Here is a 26,938-nt window from a genome sequence, read left to right as displayed (position 1 = left end):
GGAGGCGCTGTCGGACCGGCGGCTGGGTACTCGGGGCAGTGCTCTTCCCACAGGTTGGGGGACGTCAGAGGGCTCCGGATTCCTCCTCACACTATGCCACTCCCGAAGCTTTCTATCGGTTTCTCAACTACGATGTTATGAGGATTAAACAGAGCCAGGCACAGGTAGAATATCGATACATGTGATTCTACTTCTTTCCGCTTGCTTTCAATAAGTAGTTGTGGGTCAACTGATTAGAACAACCAATCTCCAAGTTTTCTAAGTAAATAAAGCTGACCATCGGATTCCCCTTCACTTAAAAAAAATATTTATTGGTTTCCTTGTTCTTTATTAGATCCCTGTGGAATAGTTCAAATTCTTTTTCCATTTAAAACTCCACTTTTTGCCCATTTTTAATGACCAAACTTCTTGTCGCGATGTTTGCTTGTTCACCCACTTACTGAACTCAGTTGAAGAGTATCATGTACAGTTCAGTTAAGTTCTGGGTCTGTGGATGTCTTCTGATCCCTTTCTCCTAGTTTGGATACTTCCAATTGGTATTTGGGGGTATAAACTTAGCAATAGGATTCTGAATGTAGGCTTAGCATTGTTAAATTTTGATATTTTGGAAAGATTTCATCACAAGAGTACAGTTCTGGTTTTCAACAATGAGAATAAATAGCATACAGATAGGAGTCCTATGTGAGAAGAGCCATGGCACAATGTTAAGTTGAAATGCAGTGTGGGGGCGCCTGGGTGGCTCAGTCGTTGGGCATCTGCCTGCGGCTCGGGTCATGGTCCCAGGGTCCTGGGATCGAGCCCCACATCAGGCTCCCTGCTCAGCGGGAAGTCTGCTTCTCCCTCTCCCACTCCCCCTGCTGTGTTCCCTCTCTCGCTGTCTTTCTCTCTCTCTCTCTCTCTGTCAAATAAATAAATAAATCTTTTTAAAAAAAATGCAGTGTGAAATATTGTTCAGTATGTTTGTGAAGGAAAGGCCATTGGTGTGCCACACCCCATGAGACATTGCCCAAGGTCAGGATTTGGGGAAGATTGTCAGAAAAGGGCTAAAAGGGGATAACTAATCTGCATAAATCTTGATTATACACAAAAAGTTCCTGAGTTGTGTTTCCAAATGCAGATTACCTGGAGGACTACCGTCATCCTCACATGTGAGGACTGTATTTGCTTTCCGGTGTCAGGCCCATCATTTGTGACTGATTGATTCTTAGTTTTTGTTTTTTTAAAGATTTAATTATTTATTTGAGAGAGAGAGAGAGAGAGAGAACATGCTCACGAGCTGGGGGAGGTGCAGAGGCAGAGGGAGAAGCAGACTCCCTGCTGAGCAGGGAGCCCGATGCGGGACTCGATCCCAGGACCCTGGGATCATGACCTGAGATGAAGGCGGATGCTTAACCAACTGATCCACCCAGGCACACCAGTTGTGATTTTTTTGAACAAATGATCCTCATGCAAGTGTGATGGTATGTGCACTTTGAAAAATGTCAACATAGTGGGAAATAAACACATTCTATGTGGAAGACATCCTTGTTACCAAAGCAGGACCAGGAAAGAAAAAAATACTATTACCTTAAACTTCTGAAGAAAAACTGAAAAGTTGAGCAGATGGTTCCACAGACCCTGTAGCAAATATCACGAATGCCATTTGAAGAAGACGTAAGAAGCCTCTGTCAGTACCCCACAGACACCAGCATCCAGTTATCAACGGCTCCCCTGTGGTGGTTTAAAGTAGCCTCTACTGCGAGGACAAAAATAGACGTCTGAAAACAAGTCTGGGTCATACTTCTTCCACACATGAAAACCAAGTGTTTCCGTTTGTGCTCCTACAAAGAGCCAGATCTTCCAGGGTCCCTAATGTGCCGGGGATTTAAATGTTGCCGACGGTTTCATTTGGAGAAGGTCATACTCTGTGTTTCAGAAGCTAGCTGTGGGAATGGGGCAAGAGTGCATGGGATCCGTGCTGTCGACTGGCTTTGTGCGTTCTCTGCCAAGTGTTTATTCTGTTCACTGAGGCAGACTCAAGCCCACCAAGCTATAACAAGATGGTTATATCTATCAAACAATGAGTCTTTCTTCCTCTTTCTCATCATCTTTTCAGGAAATTCACATGGCATGAGCTCTATAGAGCACTAGAACCTCATTGTGTTAATCAGTATCTGAAAATTAATATTAAAAATGCTGATTTAATTTTACTGTTTTTTTCTATTAAATTGTTACACCTCTGAATTATGAATTTAAAATTCATTTTTCTCCAGCAAATGCAACCCTCCGTAAAATTTATCACCAGTCCTTCTTTTTTCCTAAGGTTATCTCTGTCTTTGGATTCTCCTAATACCAGCTCCATCATAATGTGATTATTCTACTTTCAGAATTCATTCAATAGCCAAAAACCTGGTTTTCTCATTGAGTGAATGGTATTTGGTATCTACACAGTATAAGACACCAAGTAAGGTACGAATAATGAAAGAAAGGTATGACCCAGCAATTGCACTAGTAGGTATTTACCCAAAGGATACAAAAATGCTAAATTGAATGGACATGCACCCTGATGTGTACAGCGGCATTTTGTCCAATAGCCAAACTGGAAAGAGCCCAAATGCCCATCGACTAGTGAATGGATAAAGAAGATGTGGGGTGTGTGTGTGTGTGTGTGTGTGTGTGTGTGTGTGTGTGTATGACTCAGCCATCAAAAAGAATGAAATCTTGCCATTTGCAACGATGTGGATGGAAAGAGAAGGTATTATGCTAAGTGAAATAAGTCAGTCACAGAAAGACAAATACCATATGATTTCACTCGTATGGAATTTAAGGAACAAACAGATGAACATGGGGGAAAGGGGAAAAAAAGAGAGGGAAGCAAACCATAAGAGACTCTTAACTATAGAGAACAAACTAGGGGTTGATGGAGGGAGGTGGGTAGGGGATGTGTGTTGAGGAGGGCACCTGTGGTGATGAGCACTGGGTGTTACATGTAAGTGATGAATCCCTGAATTCTACAGCTGAAACCACTTTTACCATATATGTTAACTAACTAGAATTTGAATAAAAAATGGAATTTTAAAAAAGAAACATAATGGTCCTCTTCAATGTATTTATATTCTAGGCCAGGAAGAAATTTATATGTAAATAGAACAATGAGTTATTTAAAAACTAGTATTTATTGTATATTAAAATGGAATAGTTACTGAAGGGACTGGCAAAGGCTACTTTTTTCTGAAGCTGAGAAACCTCTGGGATTAAGTTGATACATTAATGGATGTAACTGGATGTAATTTAATGTTACTGTTACACACTTAGAAGGTTGATCTCAGAGAGAATAGGTGTTCTATAGTTGGGAAGTTTGGGAGCGCAGTGTGAGACTTGGTCCTTTCCCGGGCCTGCTGCTCTGGCTGAGGGTAAGAGAGCACAGCGCACGGCCCCATGCTGGTTAGCGCACACAGCCCTGAGACAGTGCTCCTCAGTCTGCAAAGGCCCGAGGAGAAGGCTTTCCCACCAAGTGGGATCTTATGCACAGACGAAAACACAGTTTTCTCTGACACCTCCTTTGTCTAGTCTTTTTCCTGCTTATGCACCTGGAGCAGGAAGGTTGGGATTGCAATCACAGGTAGCCCTGGGAGCCTGCATTACCTGCCTCCGTGACCAAGAGGAGAGGAAAAGTTGCATCAACTCTGGAAACAAGGATGAGGCAGGGTTTTGACCAGGACTGCCACATCTCTGAAAGAGAGAGAGTGAAACAGCCCAGACAGGGACAAAGATGGACTTTTGGATCTCCGCTACAGGAATAGGGGGCCTCACAGTCTCAAAGATGTCAGTCATCCACCCAGTGCACTGGTGCAAACACACATGGGCCCCCCGAAACTTTCCACGGCATTAGAGAGGAAGAATATTTTATCTTCAGGATAAAAGGGGGGGGGCACCCGGGTGGCTCAGTTGGTTAAGCGACTGCCTTCGGCTCAGGTCATGATCCTGGAGTCCCGGGATCGAGTCCCGCATCGGGCTCCCTGCTCGGCGGGGAGTCTGCTTCTCCCTCTGACCCTCCCTCCTCTCATGTGCTCTCTCTCTCTCTCTCATTCTCTCTCTCAAATAAATAAATATTTTAAAAAAAAGATAAAAGGGGGAAAGGGCTTTAATAAAATTTATTACAAAAAACACACAAGCTATTTATCAAAAAATATGAGTTTCAAATGCAACTCGAGAAAGAATGAAATATATAAAACGTGACCGACAGTCTATCCCCAATAAAGATGGGGATAGAGAAGAAAGTAAAACTAAAGAGACTAAAGATAGAAAAATACAGGACTAAAGATGCAGAAAACGAAGAACGCTCTATTAATCACAAATGACTGATGGGGTTAGAGAAGAAAGTAAAACTAAAGAGACTAAAGATAGAAAATACAGGACTAAAGATGAAGAAAACGAAGAATGCTTTGTTAATCACAAACGACTCTTAATACCTACCTAGAACTTGCTAGGAGCATTGTTAACAGGTATTGTACAAACACTTCTGCATTTAATTACCAAACTTCCTAATCAAGACACTGATATTCCTTTCTTTATTTTATGGGCCAGGAAAGGGTGAAGCCTGCAAAAGAAAGCTAACCTGAGGGGCAGGACTCGGTCTGTCTGGTCCTGGCCAGCAAAGGACTCCTCTCACTGCCCTGGGGCGCTCCTGTGTGTGTGTGTGTGTGTGTATGTGTGTGAGTGTGTGTGTGTGAGTGACATCATCCAGAGTGCAGACGGGTCCCCAAGGGTTCGGGCAGTGGTATCAGATGGCCAAACACAAATATAACTACTCGGTGTTAACACAGACATTGGGGAAAGTGAGCACGTGCAATCACAAAAACATTGTAGAAAGAATCAGAATAAGAATAAACCTTTAGAGGGGCGCCTGGGTGGCTCAGTCGTTAAGCGTCTGCCTTCGGCTCAGGTCATGGTCCCAGGGTCCTGGGATCGAGCCCCGCATCGGGCCCCCTGCTCCGCGGGAAGCCTGCCTCTCCCTCTCCCACTACCCCTGCTTGTGTTCCCTCTCTCGCTGTGTCTCTCTGTCAAATAAATAAATAAAATCTTTAAAAAAAAAAGAATAAACATTTAGAATTTTGTAAAGCACTTACGTTTGCAGATTGAAGGTGTTCAGATCATGAAACACAGTGAAGGCAAGGGGACTAATCCGTGGAAAGCCCCTGGTACACTATGTTTATTTCAAAAAAAAAGCGAATTTCCACCAGATAGTTAAAAAAAAAGGAAACAAATATTAGTTGCACTTCAGAAATCTCCTTGGGACACAATACAGGAAATTTTGTGAAGACAGAACCTCAAATTCAGTCAAACTTTGATTCAAGTGTGCAGCCACTGACATTCGAACATCTGCAAGGATTCACACGTTCTTACTGAAAAAAATTACTCAAGGACATATGTCAGTTGGCCAATTTTTGAACAAAAATAAAGAATTTAAAAATAAGTAATCATGATATAAATGTTTAGATGCGAGCATTAAAACCAATAAAACAAAATACAGTCTAAATGGAACCCAGTAGAAATTTATTATAAATCTATAAATGTCTAAATAAATAAAACCTATGTATGAGAATGCAGGAATATAAACTAATTCTTTTTTTTAATTTTTTTATTGTTATGTTAAACACCATACATTACATCATTAGTTTTTGGTGTAGTGTTCCATGATTCATTGTTTGTGCATAACACCCAGTGCTCCACGCAGAATGTGCCCTCTTTAATACCCATCACCAGGCTAACCCATCCCCCCACCCTCCTCCCCTCTAGAACCCTCAGTTTGTTTTTCAGAGTCCATCATCTCACATGGTTCATCTCCCCCTCCGACTTACTCCCCGTCATTCTACCCCTCTTGCCTTCTCCTTCTTTTTCTTTTTTCTTAACCTATGTTGCATTATTTGTTTCAGAAGTACAGATCTGTGATTCAAGAGTCTTGTACAATTCACAGCACTCACCATAGCACATACTCTCCCCCAATATCTATCACCCAGCCACCCCATCCCTCCCACCCCCCACCACTCCAGCAACCCTCAGTTTGTCTCTGGAGATTAAGAATTCCTCATATCAGTGAGGTCATATGATACATGTCTTTCTCTGATTGACTTATTTCACGCAGCATAACACCCTCCAGTTCCATCCACGTCATTGCAAATGGCAAGATCTCATTCATTTTGATGGCTGCCTAATATTCCATTGTGTATATATACCCCATCTTCTTTATAAATTCATCTGTCGATGGACATCTTGGCTCGTTCCACAGTTTGGCTATTGGAGACATTCCTGCTATAAACATTGGGGTGCACGTACCACTTCGGATCCCTACATTTGTACCTTTGGGGTAAATACCCAGTAGTGCAATTGCTGGATCATATGGTAGCTCTATTTTCAACTGTTTGAGGAACCTCCATACTGTTTTCCAGAGTGGCTGCACCAGCGTGCATTCCCACCAACAGTGTAGGAGGGTTCCCCTGTCTGCACATCCCCGCCAACATCTGTCGTTTCCTGACTTGTTAATTTTAGCCACTCTGACTGGTGTGAGGTGGTATCTCATGGAGGTTTTGATTTGGATTTCCCTGATGCCGAGCGATGTTGAGCACTTTTGCATGTGTCTGTTGGCCATTTGGATGTCTTCTTTGGAAAAATATCTGTTCATGTCTTTTGCCCATTTCTTGATTGGATTATTCGTTCTTTGGGTGTTGAGTTTCATAAGTTCTTTATAGATTTTGGATACTAGCCCTTTATCTGATCTGTCATTTGCAAATATCTTCTCCCATTCTGTCTGTTGTCTTTTGGTTTTGTGGACTGTTTCTTTTGTTGTGCAAAAGCTTTTATCTTGATGAAATCCCAATAGTTCATTTTTGCCCTCGCTTCCCTTGCCTTTGGCGATGTTTCTAGGAAGAAGTTGCTGCGGCTGAGGTCGAAGAGGTTGCTACCTGTGTTGTCCTTTAGGATTTTGATGGACTCCTGTCTCACGTTTAGGTCTTTCAACCATTTGGAGTCTATTTTTGTGTGTGGTGTAAGAAAATGGTCCAGTTTCATTCTTCTGCATGTGGATGTCCAATTCTCCCAACACCATTTGTGGAAGAGACTGTCTTTTTCCATTGGACATTGTTTCCTGCTTTGTCAAAGATGAGTTGACAATAGAGTTAAGGGTCCACTTCTGGGCTCTCGATTCTGTTCCATTAATCAATGTGTCTGTTTTTGTGCCAGTACCATACTGTCTTGATGATGACAGCTTTGTAATAGAGCTGGAAGTCCGGAATTGTGATGCCGCCAGCTTTGCTTTTCTTTTTCAATATTCCTCTGGCTATTCGGGGTCTCTTCTGGTTCCATACAAATTTTAGGATTATTTGTTCCATTTCTTTGAAAAAGGTTGATGGTATTTTGATGGGGATTGCATTGAATGTGTAGATTGCTCTAGGTAGCATTGACATCTTCACAATGTTTGTTCTTCCAATCCATGAGCATGGAACGTTTTTCCATTTCTTTGTGTCTTCTTCAATTTCTTTCATGAGTATTTTATAGTTTTCTGAGTACAGATCCTTTGCCTCTTTGGTTAAATTTATTCCTAGGTGTCTTATGGTTTTGGGTGCAATTGTAATTGGGATCGACTCCTTGATTTCTCTCTCTTCTGTCTTGTTGTTGGTGTATAGGAATGCTACTGACTTCTGTGTATTGATTTTATATCCTGCTACTTGACTGAATTCCTGTATGAGTTCTAGCAGTTTTGGGGTGGAGTCTTTTGGGTTTTCCACATACAGTATCATATCATCTGCAAAGAGTGAGAGTTTGACTTCCTCTTTGCCGATTTGGATGCCTTTGATTTCTTTTTGTTTTCTGATTGCTGTGGCTAGGACTTCTAATACTATGTTGAATAACAGTGGTGATAGTGGACATCCCTGCCGCGTTCCTGACCTTAGGGGAAAAGCTCTCAGCTTTTCCCCATTGAGAATGATATTCGCTCTAGGTTTTTCATAGATGGCTTTTATGATATTGAGGTAGATACCCTCTATCCCTATACTCTGAAGAATTTTGATCAAGAAAGGATGCTCTACTTTGTCAAATGCTTTTTCTGCATCTATTGAGAGGATCATATGATTCTTGTTCTTTCTTTTGTTAATGTAGTGTATCACGTTGAATGATTTGCGGATGTTGAACCAGCCTTGCAGCCCAGGGATAAATCCCACTTGGTCGTGGTGAATCATCCTTTTAATGTACTGTTGGACCCTATTGGCTAGTATTTTGGTGATTATTTTTGCATCCATGTTCATCAAGGATATTGGTCTGTAATTTTCCTTTTTGATGGGGTCTTTGTCTGGTTTTGGGATCAAGGTAATGCTGGCCTCATAAAATGGTTTGGAAGTTTTCCTTCCATTTCTATTTTTTGGAACAGTTTCAGGAGAATAGGTATTAATTCTTCTTTGAATGTCTGATAGAATTCCCCTGGAAGCCATCTGGCCCTGGGCTTTTGTGTGTTGGGAGATTTTTGATGACTGCTTCAATTTCCTTAGTGGTTATGGGTCTGTTCAGGTTTTCTATTTCTGACTGGTTCAGTTTTGGTAGTTGATACATCTCTAGGAATGCATCCATTTCTTCCAGGTTATCTAATTTGCTGGCATAGAGTTGCTCATAATATGTTCGTATAATTGTTTGTATTTCTTTGGTGTTGGTTGTGATCTCTCCTCTTTCATTCATGATTTTGTTGATTTGGGTCATTTGTCTTTTCTTTTTGGTAAGTCTGGCCAGGGGTTTATCAATCTTGTTAATTCTTTCAAAGAACCAGCTCCTATTTTCTTTGATCTGTTCTAATGTTCTTTTGGTTTCTATTTCACTGATTTCTGCTCTGATCTTTATTATTTCTCTTCTCCTATAAACGAATTCTTAAAGGAAATGTAAAATGTAAATAATAGGAATAATAGTAAGGTATAGCCAGTAATAATAATAGTAATAGTAATTTTCAATTCTCAAATTTTATTATCAAGGACAGCAATTTTGTGTGTATGTGTGTGTGTTCAGGACTGGAAAGTAGAATTGTCACAAATTAGAGATAGTAAATGCAGTTAGTTGGTATTTTCTTGTTTGGAATTCCATCATATTTTTTTCTATGAATCTTGTGGTAGTTTTCTATAAACCCAGATTATCTGGATCCAATTCCTTATTTTAAGTCATCATACGTTCTTTCAGTGCCTACTTTCCACACACGCACATTCTTGTGCTTCATAGGTCTAATACGATAGAGCAAGTCTGAATTGCTATTTTAAATCCTTGTAGTCATGAACAAATTAAGATTCTAAAAACAGTGTGTAATAGAATATGATAGAAACATAGATTGTTAGGTTTTTGAAAGAGATTAAATTTTTTGCAGATGTCTGTTTTAAGGCAGAGAAGAAGAGTGAAAGCCAAGAGAGTGTTTAGAACTAGTTTTACTTCTCTTAAAAAAAAAAAAAAGGTTAAAATTCCAGCCACAGTTTGATGAATACTAAGTTCTTACTATTCAACTTTCTTGATGGGTTGAAGCATTAAAGTTAATATGTTGCAACCATAATACTTGAAAGTAAATAGAATTCAGCGTTTATATAACTTTCAGATGGTGAAAGACTAAGCAGAAATCAAAAAAGGGAAGAGGGATATATTTGAGTACATAAAAATGCCAAGCTTCTAGATGTCAAAAACAAAGGACACTAAAAGACAAAAAATACACTAAAAAAATTTGTAAGACTACTAACAAAGTGTTGATTTCTGTTCTATGCACATATGCCATGGAAATAAAATTTTCAAATACCAAAATTAAAACAAGATAGGCAAAGTAAATGAACAGAAGAATCAGAGATAAATATATCATATAAATTATGCTAGCAACCAAAGAAATACAAAATTAAGCACCACGTTTATTTAGCAATCCTCTAGGCATACATCACCCTCAATAGTGACAAATATGTGCTGTTATAAACACTCACACACTACTGAGGAGGGAATAAACCATCACAGTCTTTCTGGAACGCCATCTGGCAATTTGTACAAAGGGCTTCAACATGTTCTCCTTCCTTGATCCAGAAATTCCTCATCCAGGAATTTAACCCATGGATATAATTAAAGACACAGAACAGTGATGAATACAATACAAGCAACTCAAGTGTACAGCTAGAGAGCCTAATTTATAATATTAGTGCAAGCTGCATGTTACTGCAAATTGTGTTTTTGAATTATTGGCTCAGAACAAGGATCATGAAGTAACAAGAGGTAAAATAGCCAACAAAATTTATACATGCAAAGTCCTGAAAGATCATGTGTGTAAGTAGGTAGATAGATGACAGATATGTAGGTAACAAATGCTGATAGAAAACACCTTAACATCTTGGCAATGGTTTTCACTGGATTGCAGAGTTTAAAATATTTTCTCTTTGTGTTTGTACTTTCAAGGATACTCCAGGATGATTGTCTCTTCATCAGAAAGACAGAAACATTTTTTGCTGTTTAGCTATAGTTGTTTTCCATTGCCAACTACATGAAAATTAAACTATATTGTTTTTTAAGGCACTTGAATTACTCTCCCCAAAATATTCCTGGATTATCTATCAATCTATCATCCATCTATCTACCTATCAATTGTGGGTTTTTTTTTTTAATTCCCTTATCCAGCCTCTATCAGATGCATACATATCCTGTATCCCTACCAGTCTTACCTCTGAAACATGGATCAAAATGCGCTTTATTCAAGCTACACATACTTGAATTTCTCTGATTCTTGTTATCTTGAATATTTCACTCATGATACTTGAACATGTGAGTTTTCTGTCAGAGCTCTCTCTTAATATTTATCAATAGGCATCTTTATAAAAAAAATTCTAAATGAACCTGGGTACATATGCTTTGAGTTGCCATGACTATGAGCCTCTCCATAGGAGTTTATTAATAAGTTAGGGGGTTATCACGAAATTTCTGTAATCAAAGGGTAGGAAATGCATTTATAAATTGGTTGTAAGACTAATGTGTCTGAGTGTATAGAAAAGAATTTCACTGAAGCTTTCATTTAATGAAGTGAAATCCTCATTTTAAGAATAATCAAACTCTCTGATACACTATCTTAAAATTATGGTTAAGTATAATCATTAGATAATTTGCTTGGCATATTTTGCATCTAAATCTTGGTTTAAGATCAAATAGTAATGATAGTCCCCCTTTATTCCCTCAAACATTTGATCAGTTATGCAATTTTAAATAAAACCTTCAAAATCCATGTCACTGTCATGTTTTCAGAAAAAGGTGCAAGATTCGGTCAAATTAACTTCCAGCTTGACATGGAAAAATTTCCATCTTTCTCTGCTTATAACTTGGCATCTGTTTTAATGCCCATTAAAATAATCAAGTAATTTTAATAATACTAACTATAATAATTTCCATTACTAAGCATGGCACTTACTGTTTTATTTTTTTTAGATACTGTCTTTCATGAATCTTTGCACCAATTAATGGAATGTAGATATTGTTAACCTCATTGTGAAAATTATGATTCAAGATCTGAAGGATTAAATAACTTATTTAGCAAGTTGGGAATGTCTTCCTGTAGGATGCAGGAGCTCACCACTCCATCTTTTGGAATGTTTATGAAACTGTTCATTGCACCAAAAGGCCATCTCCACAATGCACTTTGAACCCACATCTGTGTGTTTTGAGCCATCCTGTGGTAACCTCATTTTTTCCACTTAGTTGGGTGCAGTAACTTCATGAGCACAAAAAAAGATCCTAGTGTAATAAAAAGATGCTCGTAAAACATCAGTGTGTGTGTATTTGGATGTCGTACAGGAACCCAGAGAGCAAGGCTAGGTCTGTGAGGCTTGAGAATCCCCTGAATACTGTAAAACAGAGAAGTCCTTTATTCAACACTTTTTTTAATATTTTATTTATATATTTGTCAGAGAGAAAGCGGCAGGCAGAGAGAGAAGCAGACTCCACCCTGAGCAGGAGTCCAATGCAGGACTCAGTCCCTGGGATTATGACCCTCTGATCATGACCTGAGCCAAAGGTAGATACAACCAACGGAGCCACCCAGGCGCCCCTATTCAACACTTCCTAAGTGCCTGTGGGCCACAGATGTTTCTGGTGCTTTCCATACAGCCTTTCCCTGCACTCAGGAAAGTTATAGGCAAGGAAACTCAGACATACAGTTGACATGACTGTTTGATAGATCTTTATAAAGAAGAGTGCATAGAGTGTATAGAAATACATAAGGTAAATTATCAACGATATGTCGGGGCAAAGTTGTGCAAAGGTAGAGGAAAGAACCGAGTATAAATGAAAAGAGAAAGGGATAAATGGGACTTATTAACATTAGGAACTTTTCTTCAACATGACAACCTTAATAGGGTCTAAACGTAAGTAATAGAGTGGAATATAATGTTTACAAAACAGTAAGCCGACAAGAGACTCAGACAGTAATAGATGAAGAGCTCTCAGGAACCACTGAGAAGAAGATAGAAGAATGCCCAAAAGACAGGAACCAACACCTCACAAATGCCCCGCATCATAAACAAGTTAAAATCCCTCGGTGAAAACTGTACATACCCACCAGGATGGCTCAACCTTAAAAAACTGGAGTTACCAACTGTCGGCAAAGCTGGGGAGCACTCAGGCTAGACTGAGCTGACAGGATCAGCTTAGAAAACCATGTGGCAGGGACCTAGCCCCTCAGAACATGTGCGTGTCCAGCCATTGGATGCTATTTAACCCAAATACATTCATGTGTAGGAAGACATGCAGAAGGGCATGGAGCTCTTTGTTACAGCGTGCGCTGGAAACAACCCAAATGCCATCACCAGCGTGAGGAGGAAGGACAGTTTGGAGATGCCTGTCTCACGGAACACAGTACTTCCACTGAAATGAGTGTGTGGAGACTACACTGTGTGTTCCTAACTCTTGCACGCACGCACATCGTGTAGCACCTAGTAATAAATGAGAAAAGTCAGTAGTCACATCATATTGTATAATTCTACTTGCAGAATTTAAAACAAGTAAAATTAATCTATGATATTAGAAGACAGGTCATCTTTAGGATGGAAGGGGCAGTAGTAATTCATAGAGAATATAGGGCTTCTGATATACAGACAATATTCTATTTCTTCATGTCAGTGGCATGTAGAATTAAATATAGCTATGATAATTCATCAGGTTGTGAATTTATGACGTATAAAAGTCTGTCATATATAGTATTTCCGTACAAAGTGTATTCTTAAAAGGCATATTGTATGTTGTAACGAATAATCCTTGTAAACACATCTCTGAGCATATGTTTCATTATTTTTGTAAAATAAATACCTCAAACTACATTTAAGTCTAAGCAAAGGAATGATTTTAAAAGGTAAAGATTCAAAGAAATAGAGTTTTGAAAACAAAGGAAGTATTAGTAAAAGAGTCAAATATTAGTAAAATACGCAATTGCAATTATGTTCAAATACGCACGTTCAATACAGCACTCCATCATGGTATATTACATAAAAATATGTCTCAAACAATTTTTCAGAGACACATCAGAATAAAAAAGACCCTGAATTGAAGCAGGTATGGTTTGTTCATGAAAATGATACAACGAAGTATCTGTGTTAGCTCTGCGAGGTCGTTTTGCTTGTTTCCTTTAGTAAGTGAGAAAGTTCCAGCGATCAGGAGAAACTGATGCTCTTTGTGGATCATGGCAATCGGAGTATTTCACGTGTGCTCTCTGCTCTTCTGTTTTAGGGATGATTATTATCAAAACTGGAAGACTGAAAAGAATCAGATATCATAGATGTTGTAGTATATAAGCGTCAAAAGTGTATGTGAATGTTCTTCTTGTGTTTCTTCTGTAACCCCATAGGCAGTCCAACCTACTCTCTTTGGCCCATGTCACCCACCTTAATATTGGGTTTATTTGAAATGTTCACAGAGAATAGAACATTTTAAAATACCTTACCCTTTTTTTCAAGCAATCTCGTATTTCTGCCACTTGAAGAAAGCAAAACAAATCAAAGAGAAAGCAGAAATGGTGGTTCGGCCTCTTAAGGGAATGTGTTAAGTGTGTATGTGCTTATATGAGAGTATGTGTGAACATATTCGTTCTTTCTTTCTGTGTCAGTTAATATACAGAAACAAACAACAATCTGGCTAAACATGTTAAAAAGCTTCCAGGAAAATAGCGCATTTGCAGTATAATATAAGAGTAACAAAGTCTACCAGATTTTCTTTCATATAATCTAAACCTTATTCTTTCATTAAAGGAAGTGTATAATAGATTTCAAATACAAATTCGGTATTAAGCATTTTTTGAGGATATGGAAAAAGGTCCTTAAGTGTAAGGACCACATAAAATTCATGAAAGTAATTTAATAATAAATAAATAATAAATTCAATAATTTAGATATTATATAGTTTACTAACATTTTAAATCACTTAATTATCAGTGCTTGAGTATATTTACAGTTGATGGTGAAGTTTTTACTATTTTACCATAATTATCTGCTTCCTTAATACTGTAAGATTATTATTTGATTAAAATATAGACCATACAACTAAACAATGGTGAGTCTAGGATTCTATAAATAGAAGGCTGAACATTTGAAAGTTTGATTTAAGAATTATAATAATTAAAGATAATATACAAGTTTGACTCTTATGCTAGAGAAACATATGGTACTTTGAGCTCAATTTACCTTTTGAAGATTGTTTCTTACTGTGTCCACTCTAGGGTTTTCCACTATAACAGAGCAAGTCTTTCCACAGACCGCTCTTGGATACTGTTATAATGTCTTCTTTTAATTTAAAATACTTCCATGGGTTCGGTGTAATATTATGTGTCTGTTACTCATATGAAGCTATCACTCAAATGCTGAGTTGAAGAATATTTAGAATTTTAAAAAGAATATTTAGAATTTAAAGAGTGCTTCTGTTACCTATATCTTCACTGAGGCTGGAAGCCTTACTGATCAAGCTACTAAATGTCAAATGTAGGCTTTTATTTTCAAAACTCACTAACCACTTGACTTGTATGGTAAATGATACTGATTAGTTTCCATTGGTGAATTGAAAACTGTTTAAGATATAAGGATTGGCTAAAATTATTTAAAGGCAGTCTACCTGTGCAGGGAACAGATTTAGGGACCAAATGAATTAGGTCCGCTTTTAACTTTCGGGGTGATATAGTCTGAATCTTACAGTCCTGCAGACCATAAATCTTCTTTGTCTGACACTGGTTAAAATAGCGAAAGTATCCTACCCCCGAAATCTCGGCATTTCCCTTGAATGTATTTTTTATGCAAGGTAATAGTTTGAGCACCTAAGAGAACAAAGAGCTGGGGCTTCCTTAAATCTACAGAACAGGTCCCTTAATCTTCTTTTATGATTGCTTGTGATTACATTTTTACTTATTATCTTTATAAATAGATACAGGTATATCTACACATAAACATACAATAGCAGAATTGGGACTGAAACTCGTAGAAGGAATAACTAATGCTCACGAATCCAACCCTCTAATTGCCTCCTGTTCTTTTCTCAAAAGAATTCAACAGTTGAACAGTTGAACATGAACAGATCTTAGATCTATTGAAAAGACAAGGCACCTCTCCATACCACTTAATCAACATGAAGCATGGGTCCCTAGCAGAATAATCTTGGGTTTTATCATCATAGAATCATAGAGAATTTTGACTGTAGACAATCTTTTTGTTACTCTTTAATGGATTCTATGATTATCCTCACAACATGAATCTCGTTACATGGACTTAATTCATTTTAGAGGTGAATTGCCATTACTAAATATGTCAGTCAGGAATTTAACTCCGCTGATTCAAGCAGCAGTGAAACGAGAGCCTGCTATTCTGTGTACTTGTAACATGCACCCATTAGTGTGAACAGAATTTAGGAGACATGACTTTTCAAGGACAAATAAGACTGAGAGAAGGCAGATTTGCTTTAGGGGCAAGGTGTTTGGGTGCCTTTTTTATGTAACTACTAGAATCCAACTTGATGAATCAAATATGTTGCAAACTGTTCGTACTAGGCTGTGGGTCATATTTGTGTGCACCAGCCAACAGAGTTTTCAGTAAAGAGTGATTCCAATAATTACACCATCATAGAGGAACCTCTTAATCCTTTCCTTAAGGACACCCAAGCATATTTAAGCCATGGGTGAATTTCTAATTTCTTTAGCATAATTCTTTTGAAATCCAATGGTAAAAATAGAAACTAAGAGAAATAGGAGGCCAGGAAAAATACGGAGCTGCAGTTACTGTCTACTTGACGAGAATGTTTCTTCTAAGGAAATGTATCTCATAGGTGTTCAGCTTTTCATAAGACCCATGAAGGTTGTGCTCGCAATAGCTACTGCTGGACTGTTTCCTTAGAGTCCTCTTTGAGAGTAGTGATCTCTTACCAGGCTGTGTAATTCAGCAGAATACAAATGGACAAAAATATTAAATGAATATATATTGTTTGCCAACCCTATAAATGATTAGATGTTTGTTTGCTTTTTTCTTTTTTTAAAGGTTTTATTTATTTATTTGAGAGAGAGAGAGAGAGAGAGAGGAGTGGGGGAGGGGAAGAAGCAGAGGGAGAAGCAGACTCCCTGCTGAGCAAGGAGCCCGATGAGGGACTCGATGACCTGAGCCAAAGCCAGATGCTTAACCGACTGAGCCCCCCAGGTGTCCCTACATGTATTTTCCCATAAAATTCTTGCTTATTCTAAGGAATTGTATCCCTCTGTGATTTTCTTGCTTATTTGTATGCCCTTCCAATGCCTGGCTGCATCTAATATAGAGGTTTTTTTGGTGAGAGAAAAGTTCAAAAAATGATGCATGTTACTATGTTGTTTCTTCTAATGAATGCATGTATAATTTCCATACTCCAGTTTAAATGTTACTTATCTTTATGAAAAATTATGTTAAATATTTTAACAGTGTCATTCTAAACAAAACACAACATCCTTTCATGATATGTGTTGCTAGTGTTAAAAATTCTCAAGATTCAAAGATCCCCATCTACTCGGGAGATAATCTTAGAAATTATATCTGAGAACTCATTCTTTTCACCTTTAAACCTAGATTTTCTGAAAACCTCATTAATGGTAGCATAAGAAAAGTAATTTTTCGGGGGCATCTGGGTGGCTCAGTTGGTTGAGCATTGGACTCTTGATTTCAGCTCAGGTCATGATCTTAGGGTCGTGAGATTGAGTCCTGCATGGGGCTCCTCTATCAGGGGGAATCTGCTGGAGATCGTCTCTCTCCCTTTCCCCTTGCCCCTTCCATTGCTCATGCTTTTTCTTGTTCTCTCACTCTAAAATGAATAAACAAATCTTTAAAGAAAAGGAAAAATAGTTTTTCTTAAGATAATTTATAGTCTTTATAGCGCAAAAGTCAGTCCTAACAAGTGATTTAAGACAGCTATGCTTCTCCCAAATTTCCAGAAACTTATTGAAGCCTTCACCCAGAGGGTTGATTTTATTCTCCCTAGTACAATTTATGTATTTGTAATATTAAAAGTAGTTCAGGGTGTGGTAACTGCACAGTGACACAGGACCGAATGACTTTAAATAAATACCTTTCATCCCACCTACCTTCACTCCTAGACCCACTCTCCTGAGTCGTCATTTTGCTATCTCCATTTTTAATTCTTCTGATTCTAAATAGCACACTGGTTTCTGTCTATTTCTTCAGTTCTCACCATATATTTACTAATAACCGACTATGAAAGATGAGCAATCCTATTAGCACCTCTCCCTCCCTCTTGGTTTCATTTACCATGTTATATTTAGTTCTCTCTATTGTTCATATAATTGTAAATAACATGACTAAAACCCCATTGCTCATCCCAACAACTTTAGATTGTACAGGAAGAGGATTTTAAACTATGTGACTCATTACCAAAACTAAAACCATCTGTGTCGGTCACTTAGCAGCTCCACAGAAATAGTGGAGTGAAGGTGTTCAGCGGAGAGACTCTCAAGTTATCTGGGCAAAGATTCAATTCTTGTTAATTCTGGGTAAGTTATTTCCAACAGCAGGAACCTAAGATCCCTTAGTATATTTCTCTGAGCATGGGAAGGAGGATGGGGGTGTGGAAAAATCCTGAGATTTGAAATGCCTTTGCAAGGTCTGAGTAGAACTGTACTTTGGGAAAAGCTACCACAGATTTACTAGTTGAACCAGACTGAAGTAGCTTAGCTGTATGGTGACTTTAGCTGTCAGATTCCTTTGAAAAATGTCTAGGATGTGCTACCAACCCTTAACTCCTGCATTCAAACATATGTACTTTGAAGAGCTTTGGATTTTTGTCAGTTCCAGGAGAAATCCCAGATTACAGAGGAAGTAAAGTGGAAATTGGGAAGCTGTGTGTGTGTCTGTGTGAGTGACAGAGAGAGAGTCGGGTGGGGAGAGGAGAGAGAGAGCAAAACAGAGAAAGAGGGACAGAAACAGGGAGCAAAGGAAGTGTTGTGTTGTAATGTGTTGTATTGTGTGAAAACAACAACAACAAAACAGTAGTCATCTGGATTTCATGGATTGATTTTGATATTGATTTGACATTTTCATTGTTCTGAATCCACATTTCAACAAGTGAATAGAATATTAGAAAGTTATCCCTACCAGGAGCTCTTTGTTTTTAGGAAGATATTAATAACTTTTAGACTACTGAGAGCCCATTAAAGATTATGAAGCCCCTCAGATGTATGTGAGCTCCACAGTATTGGTCAATGATTATCTTTAATTATTGCAACTTCAATAACTTAATATAACTTAATCAAAATTAAGTATCATACATTACAGTTTAATATCATTGCCTTTTTTAGCATGGCACCACTATACGTTTCGGCTGAGATTAGACATTACTGATTTTATTTGAAAGTACATGATATGTTTCAAGGTTCTATCATTTGAAAAGAAATAACATAAAGTAACATTGCAGTGATTCTTTAGAATGTGAAGTCAGATATTGAAATAGACATTATTTCCCATTAAAATTACTATTATATTTGGACTGAGTGTTGTAGAGTCTTAAAGCAGTATTTCAAACTGTGTTCTAAGAGAGTGTAAGAGTTCAAGATGTAAATGGATGATTCTAGAAAATGTGCAAATAAACCCCCTTCTTGGACAGTCATTATGCAAATTAGCACAATAAGCCTCTGAAAAGACCTACAGTAGAGTAGATTGAAAATTTATTTAATACCTTGTATCTCAAACTCATCTGTGCAGAGAGCACATTTGTTTTTTTCAGCATACCTGTTATAAATTATAATTTGTAATTTTGTACAGGGGTTAACAAATCACATCCTACTTACCATTTGTTTTTGTAAATAAAGTTTTATTGCAACATAGTCATGCCCACTTGTTGCTTTTGTGTTACAGTGGCAGAGTTGAAAAGCTGAATCAGATACATTATGTCCAGCACAGCATAAACATATTTATTATCTGGTTCTTAAGAGAAAAACGTTTGCCAATCCTGATAGCAGAACAGTATACCAGTGGACATCATATTGAGAAACACTGACTTAGACAAATGTATTACTATTTTAAACAACATCTTCTTATGGATAATTATAAGTTAAATGTACATACATGCATGATATAGAATTAATTTTAACTGTATGAAATTTGCAGTGATGGGGCTTTGATTACTATTCAATTAAAGCATCAATTATTAAAGATTTTATTTTAATATAATTAGTTAATGTGAAACTTCAAAACATGATGTAGGAAGAAGAAGAATGTAGATATTCTTACAAATCTTGTCTAAAGACAAAGATAAAAAATGATATTTGATAGCCTCACATTTCTTTTGATTTAATTATCTAGGGAAGACTCAAATTTTATTGGTATCTTTCTTCCTTGCTTTCTTATTAGGAGAAATTCCTGATAGAAAGTTCTAAGTATGTAATTACTATGTCTTTTCATTTTGACCTTGAGGACACATTGTTCCCTCTTCAGATTCAAAATTCTTAGTCTAATATGTTAAGTTACAGATCTTGAAACCTGAGTTTAAGTACTGGCTCAGATATTATCTAGCTGTCCAAACTATAATATCCAATATCCAAGTGTCGATTCTTCATGAGGCATTAAAAATAGCAGAACTAAACTCTCTGAATTTTTTTCCAGGAAGAACTGAACCCCATCATTGTTACCCCGCTCATCCAAGCTGTTGACCAGGACCGGAATATTCAGCCGCCATCGGATAGGCCAGGCATCCTCTACTCCATCCTTGTTGGTTTGTATCTACTAATATTTTACATTCTCAGTTGTCACTCTAGATCCATGTAGAAAAAGTTGTCTCATATCAAAGGAAACACCTTTAATAGCAAAGTTGATCTCCTTGGAAATTGTTATTTTTACATAAGAATAAATTCAAAAATAACAATTTTCCCTTAGAATTAGTTTTAGTGAATGAAATGTGTAGAAGAAAACATGGAAAAAAATTTTTTATTGAAGAAGTGAAACAACTTTAAAAAATGAGTATTTATATACATATTGGTAGTTTTCTCTGTGTTACCTCATGAAGATTTCTCTAAGAAAAATTTGAAAAAAAAATCAATTGAAAATGTACACTGTTTGCTCTATTAGTATTTTACCATTGGTTGAATACAATTATGTAATTCTGAAAATATATGACTGAATTAAATAAGGGTTTTCGGAACATGGGAGAAGGATCATGATTACCCAAGGGCACACAGTACATTACACCCTTGGCTAATTTTTCCTTGAAAAATTTCACAGGAGCTGTTCTAGTTCATCCTTGTGCATATACTGGTAATTGTACCAAAACAAAAATGATGAGAATTTGATTATGCTACTCTTTTTTTTTTATTTTTTTATTGTTATGTTACTCACCATACATTACATCATTAGTTCTTGATGTAGTGTTCCATGATTCACTGTTTGTGCATAACACCCAGTGCTCCATTCAACACATGCCCTCCTTAATACCCATCACCAGGCTAACCCATCCCCCACCCCCCTCCTCTCTAGAACCCTCAGTTTGTTTCTCAGGGTCCATCATCTCTCATGGTTCGTCTCCCCCTCCGACTTACTCCCCTTCATTCTTCCCCTCCTGCTATCTTCTTCTTTTTCTTTTTTCTTAACATATCTTGCATTATTTGTTTCAGAAGTACAGATCTGTGATTCAACAGTCTTGCACAATTCACAGCGCTCACCATAGCACATACGCTCCCCAATGTCTATCACCCAGCCACCCCATCCCTCCCACCCCCCAACACTCCAACAGCCCTCAGTTTGTTTCCTGAGATTAAGAATTCCTCGTATCAGTGAGGTCATATGATACATGTCTTTCTCTGATTGATTATGCTACTCTTCTCATTGCTTTTGCTAAAATACGGATGTTGCTGCTTTGCATGGTTGATAGTCTCTAGAGAGACAGATGCATGTGAGACAAGTCATACATCTCTTAATGAAGAAGGGGTTGTTTTTGAAGTGTGTTTCAGATTGACTAGTCAGTGGAATTAAGCATTACCCTCAACCCCTTTCTATCCCTGTGCATTCAGCCTGTGTGTATGCGCACGTACACAATAATACAATAGCCTACAGATGTTAGACAGATTTCCAAATATGACGCTATAGCCTACTTAGAAATGTTGTCTGTAAAGAAAGTTTAAGCAATTCTGTTTCAAGCATTTGGTCTCTAGAACTACACACATGTCATATGCCAGTCGCAGAGATTAGACAATTATATTTTTTAAAAAGCCTTTATGAACATAAGCATCAGTCTTTTACGTCTGTAAGGGCGTTGGCATAGATAAAAAGAAATAGCCATTGTTCCTTTCATTAACTGAAGGGTTGACAGCATATCAGTCACTATGGTAGGTACTATAGATTCAAAGATGAGAGATAAATGTTCTAGGTTAGGAAGGGGTGGAGTCTATGGGTAGAAACATGTCAAAAGGTAAATTAAAACACCTAGTTTTAAGCACTAGAAATAAGCTATGGACCACACATTACATGGGATCATGGAAAGAAAGTGCTAAGTATTTCTGAGAAAATTACTTAGAAAGAGTTCTATCAGCAGAAAGATCAGGGTTTCCAAGTAGAAAACTGGAGAGAAAATACCTAGAAGGATGATATAGCATGTACAAAGTCCAAAGGATGAAATTTAAAGACAGTCTTGGAGAATCATGCTCCCCAGAGTGGGCTAAAATCCATTGGTATTCATGAGTTTCTTTCACTGTCAGAAATTGCATTTATTCTTTCTTGCAATAAATAAGCACCTACTCTGTGGAGAAAGACAGATTCCTCACTTCGTGGAACTGGTGTTCTGGCAACAGAAACAGGCAACAAACAATAAATATAATAAATACACTTATGTATTTATTATACAAGATAGAGAGTGGCCTATGTTGTGGGAAAAATAGAGCTGGATAAGTGGGAGTAGAAGTACAGAAGGGGTGTTGGGGCACCTGGCTGGCTCCATTGGTTGCGCGTCTGCCTTTGGCTCAGGTCATGATTCCAGGGTCCTGGGTTCAAGTCCTGCATCAGGCTCCCTACTCAGCAGGGGCTCTGCTTCTCCCTCTCCCTCTCCTGTTTCTCCTGCTTGTGCTCTCTCGCTCTCTCTCTCTCTCTCTCTGTCTCTATCAAATAAATAAATGGAATCTTTAAAAAAAAAGTGAGGTTTGAGTAAAATCTCATGGACATTGAAGGAATTAACCATGTTGATATCTGGGGGAATAGTTTCTAGGCAGAGATAAAAGCTGGAGCTTTCTTGATGGTTTTCAGAAGCATCAAAGAGATCAAAAGCATTGGAGAGGGAAGTAGAGAGAGGATGTGAGGGTGACTGGGTGGCGCAGTTAGTTAAGCATCCAACTCTTGGTTTCGGCTCAGGTCATGGCCACGGGCTCCTGAGATTGAGTCCCAGGTCGGGCTCCAAGTCGGGCTCCAAGCTCACCACGGAGTGCTTAAGATTCTCTCTCTCCTTCTCCCTCTGCCCCTCCCCTACATGCTCTCTTTTTCTTTGCCTCTCTCTCTCACAAAAAATTAATCTTTTTTAAGAAAGAAAGAGGATGTGAAAAATAAGAGGGGGCCAGAAAATATAGAATCTTGTATACTATCAATCTACTTTGTCATTTACTCTAAGTGAAATGAGGAGCCAACATAGTAATGAGAGCAGAATAATGAATTGCTGTTCCTTACCATCAGCCACCAACTGATGGTACAACTAGGATGGATAGTCCTAAATAATGGACGTAACCATTAGCACTAACTCTGCTTTCACAGCTAAGTTAAATAAAATGATATAATTTCATAGTATTTGCATTTCTAGAAGGCAGGGTGTTGTATGGGGAGTTTCAACTATGTTCAGATACTGACTTTAAAACTTACTAATCATAATTATATGATTATGCTGGGTGAGTTGCTAATCTCTCTGCCTCATATTGCTCCTCCTTAAAAATTGAGTTGATAAGAACAGACCCTCTATAAAAGGGTTTTGAGGATTTAAGACAGGTAAGTGTGTAATAGCACCTGGAAAAAAGTTAGTGCTCAATAAATGTTAGTTGATGTTGTCATTACTGTTAGGAAGAAAATTCATGTTTCCTAAGTTAAATAAGACTGGTAAGAATAGAAGTACGCACACACAAAAACCAAACATACAAAATGGGATTTCCGTGGCTCTGATTTTACTTACTTTCCAGAACTCTTAATTTTCCTTAAGCCCACCCAAATAATTCTGAATGCATGTGTTCCTCAGAGCTGGTTTTCTCAGTTACCATGTGGAGATTTCTCCTCCTGCTCTCACACATTCTTGGTAGTCTGCTTACTGAATGTGAAGATGTGGATCCTGATGTGTGTAAAAAGGTCATCTGAGGACTGTTGCCAACCCCTTCACTGGTCCCACTGTAACTATCATCAATGGTGGAATTATTGCTTCTACTATTGATAACCCCCAGCAACCTGACCCTATATCAACTCAATCCATTATTTCTTATGCTGTGTCCACTGGCTTTCAAGAAAAATACCATTATATCGGTGGAAGGTGGGATTAGCAGGGATAATCTGAATGAAAGATATTCAAACTATAAGCAAAGTCAAAGATTCATAATTCAAAGAAAGCCTCAAAATTGACTACTGCCTTAAAATGGAAATTGTCTTATCCCAAAATGGAGAGGAGGGTTGGGGGGGTATTAGCAAAACTCTGATAGTCCAACCAATTCCCCTTTCATGTTTTCTATTAAGAAGATGAGGTGTGCCTGGGTGGCTCAGTAGGTTAAGCATCTGCCTTCAGCTCAGGTCATGATCTTAGAGTCCTGGGGTCAAGCCCTGCATCAGGATCCCTGCTCAGCAGGAGCCTGCTTCTCCCTCTCCCGCTCCCCCTGCTTGTGCTCTCTCTCTGTCTCTCATTCTCTCTGTCAAATAAATAAAATCTTAAAAAAAAAAGTAAGGTGAAATTTAGGCTTAAATTGGAGCATGTACTAAAGGGCAAAAAAAGTGACCATAACATCTCAACTGATAAGTACAAAATAGAATTTCCTGGTAAACTAAAATTTTCAATGAAACCAACATAAATTTAGGTGAACTGAATTATTTTTGTTTGGGTACTTATGATTTCACAAACATTGAGTGGTATATTTAATGAAGCCATTTAAGTTTGTTATATTCAGTATAATAAAATCATAGTACATGTAAGATTAGATTGAAGTTTTAATAATTTAAGGACATATCCCAGTTGAAGTCACTGAAAATAGTCAAGTAAAGGCTTCTGAAAATACATCCTTCCATAAAAGCAATGAAAAACTGGTTTAAAAAAAAAAAGTGAAAATCATAATTTTGGATCATTAATTCCTGAATTAACCAAGGCTTAAAGCAACCCAGAGAACATTTATTCAAGAAAAACAGCTATTTGTAATAATGTTTTTTTTTTTTTAACTTAGTGGAATTTTTCACTTGCCTGAGTCCCATTGCCTGCTCTTTAGTTCAGCAGTAGCACTGAAAAAGAGCAACCTGCATTCCCAAAGCAGCTTGTCAGTCATTGGAAGAAGCAGAACAAAACTGGAGGTCTTTGAAAGCCTGATTTCCAAGAATCGTCATGTGACCTGGCTGGTGGTTCCCTGGAAGAGCCCACATAAAACGCTGACTCAGATTTTACCCAGCACCAAAAAAGCCTTATTTGGGGGCTGGAGGGGGCAGAAGGGGGAGAAGTTTGTCAAAAACAATTACAGGCAAGTGTTTTTACTTTGTTGCTGCCTGAAGTGATAGATAACAATTGGGACAAGCAATAGGCTAAACAGTAAACTTAAAAAAGAAAGCTAGGAATGATATCCATAGGGTCTGTATAAAGCTTTGACATATTTCTGGGAATCGTAGGACAACAATAAGAATAGCGCTGTGTGTATTTTCAGAAAACATCTGAGAATGCCTTGGCTTTTTATCTCTGGCTTACCTTGGGTTTCTGGAAAAGCAGAAAGCAAAGGCTAAGGTGGAGTTCTAAACAGCAGGACTAAGGACTAAAGATGTGATCCAAAATGCACAAAGTGCTCCTCAACAAAGACTAGGAGATTTATTGCTTCCAAATTTGTAAAAAGATCTTTGTCCAATCATTAACTAACCACTAAACTAAGTACAGATTTCAGTGGCCCCAGATGACAAAGAATAAAGATTTTAGAGTATTAGTTCAGAAATCATTAGTTGAGAAAACAAATGAGCACAACTAAAACAAGCAATATCTTCAATAGACCCTCGAGAAGGAAGAAATCTGATTTTCAGTGTTGCCACATAATACTGTTTGAAATGACCAGTTTTTAATAAAAATTATGAGACTGGAAAGAAACAGGGAAGAATGGTTGATACACAGGGCAAACAAATCAACAAAAGAGTTTCTGAGGAAGCCCAGATGTTGCACTTACAAAGACTTTCAATTGGAGAAAGAACAAACAAAGACTTTTAATTGGGTATTTAAAATATGTTCAAAGAACTAAAGGAAATCATGTGCAAAGAATTAAAATATGGGAATGATATTTCATCAAATAGAGAATATTAACAAAGAGACAAAAGTTATATAAAAAAAGAATCAAATAGAAATTTTGGAACTGAAAAATATAACTGAAATTAAAAATTTACTAGCAGGACTTAATAGAAGATTCAAGCAGGAAGAAGAAAAAAACCAGCAAATTTGAAGAGATCAATTGAGATGATCAAATCTGAGAACAGAAAGAAAAAAAGAGTGGAGAAAGTGAAGAAGAGAGCCTCAGACACTTGTAGGATACCATTCTGTATACCAACATATGCATAACAGGAGTCCCAGGAGAGAAGAGAAAGGGGCTGAAAGAATATATCAATAAATAATGGTTAAAAACATCTTAAATTTTGGAAAAACAATCTACACATCCAAGAAGTTCAGTGAGTTTTGAAAAAGTATACACTCAAAGAAATCCAGACATATCTCAATCAAATTATCAAATGACACAGACAAATAAACAATCTGACAGTAATAAAATGGTGACTTTTCATGGATATTAAGTCTCAATAAAATTATAACATGATTTATCATCTGAAACCATGGATACCAGAAAACAGTGGGATGACATGTTCAAAGTACTGAAAGAAAAAATTGCCCATCAATAATTCTAAATATGGCAAATATTTCCTTCAAAAAATGAATAAGAAATTAAGATATTCCCAGAAAAAGAAAATGAGAGAGTTTGTCAGCAGCAGACTTCCTCTATAAGAATGGTTGAAGAGAAATCTAAGGCTGAAATTAAAGCACAATGGAGAGTAACTCAATTCTACGTGAAGAAATACAGAATAGGGATGCCTGTGTGGCTTAGTCAGTTAAGCGTCTGCCTTCAGCTCAGGTCATGATCCCAGGGTCCTGGGATCGAGTCCCACATCGGGTTCCCTTCTCAGCGGAGAGCATGCTTCTCCTTCTGCCTGCTCTCATGATGCTATCTCTGCTTGTGCTCTCTCTCACAAATAAA

General features: G+C 37.7%; 1 protein-coding gene across 17 annotated transcripts in view; it reads left to right on the top strand.

Annotated features, from left to right (window-relative positions):
• Positions 1-26,938, top strand: part of PCDH15 (protocadherin related 15) — a 781,344-nt gene that overhangs the window by 366,087 nt on the left and 388,319 nt on the right. For all 17 annotated transcript variants that reach the window (XM_088020022.1, XM_088020021.1, XM_088020020.1 and 14 more), the window contains one exon: positions 20,121-20,229. In XM_088020022.1, the coding sequence (XP_087876148.1) occupies positions 20,121-20,229 (109 nt within the window). The remainder of the gene's footprint in view (positions 1-20,120; positions 20,230-26,938) is intronic.

The sequence above is a fragment of the Eumetopias jubatus genome, unplaced genomic scaffold (genome assembly GCF_037043125.1).
Source record: "Eumetopias jubatus isolate StellerSeaLion01/CBP00866 unplaced genomic scaffold, mEumJub1_p1.0 scaffold_17, whole genome shotgun sequence".
In the NCBI taxonomy this organism is placed as follows: domain Eukaryota; kingdom Metazoa; phylum Chordata; class Mammalia; order Carnivora; family Otariidae; genus Eumetopias; species Eumetopias jubatus.
Note: the sequence above shows the minus strand (reverse complement) of the source record. Positions and strands in the feature narration are given on the sequence as shown.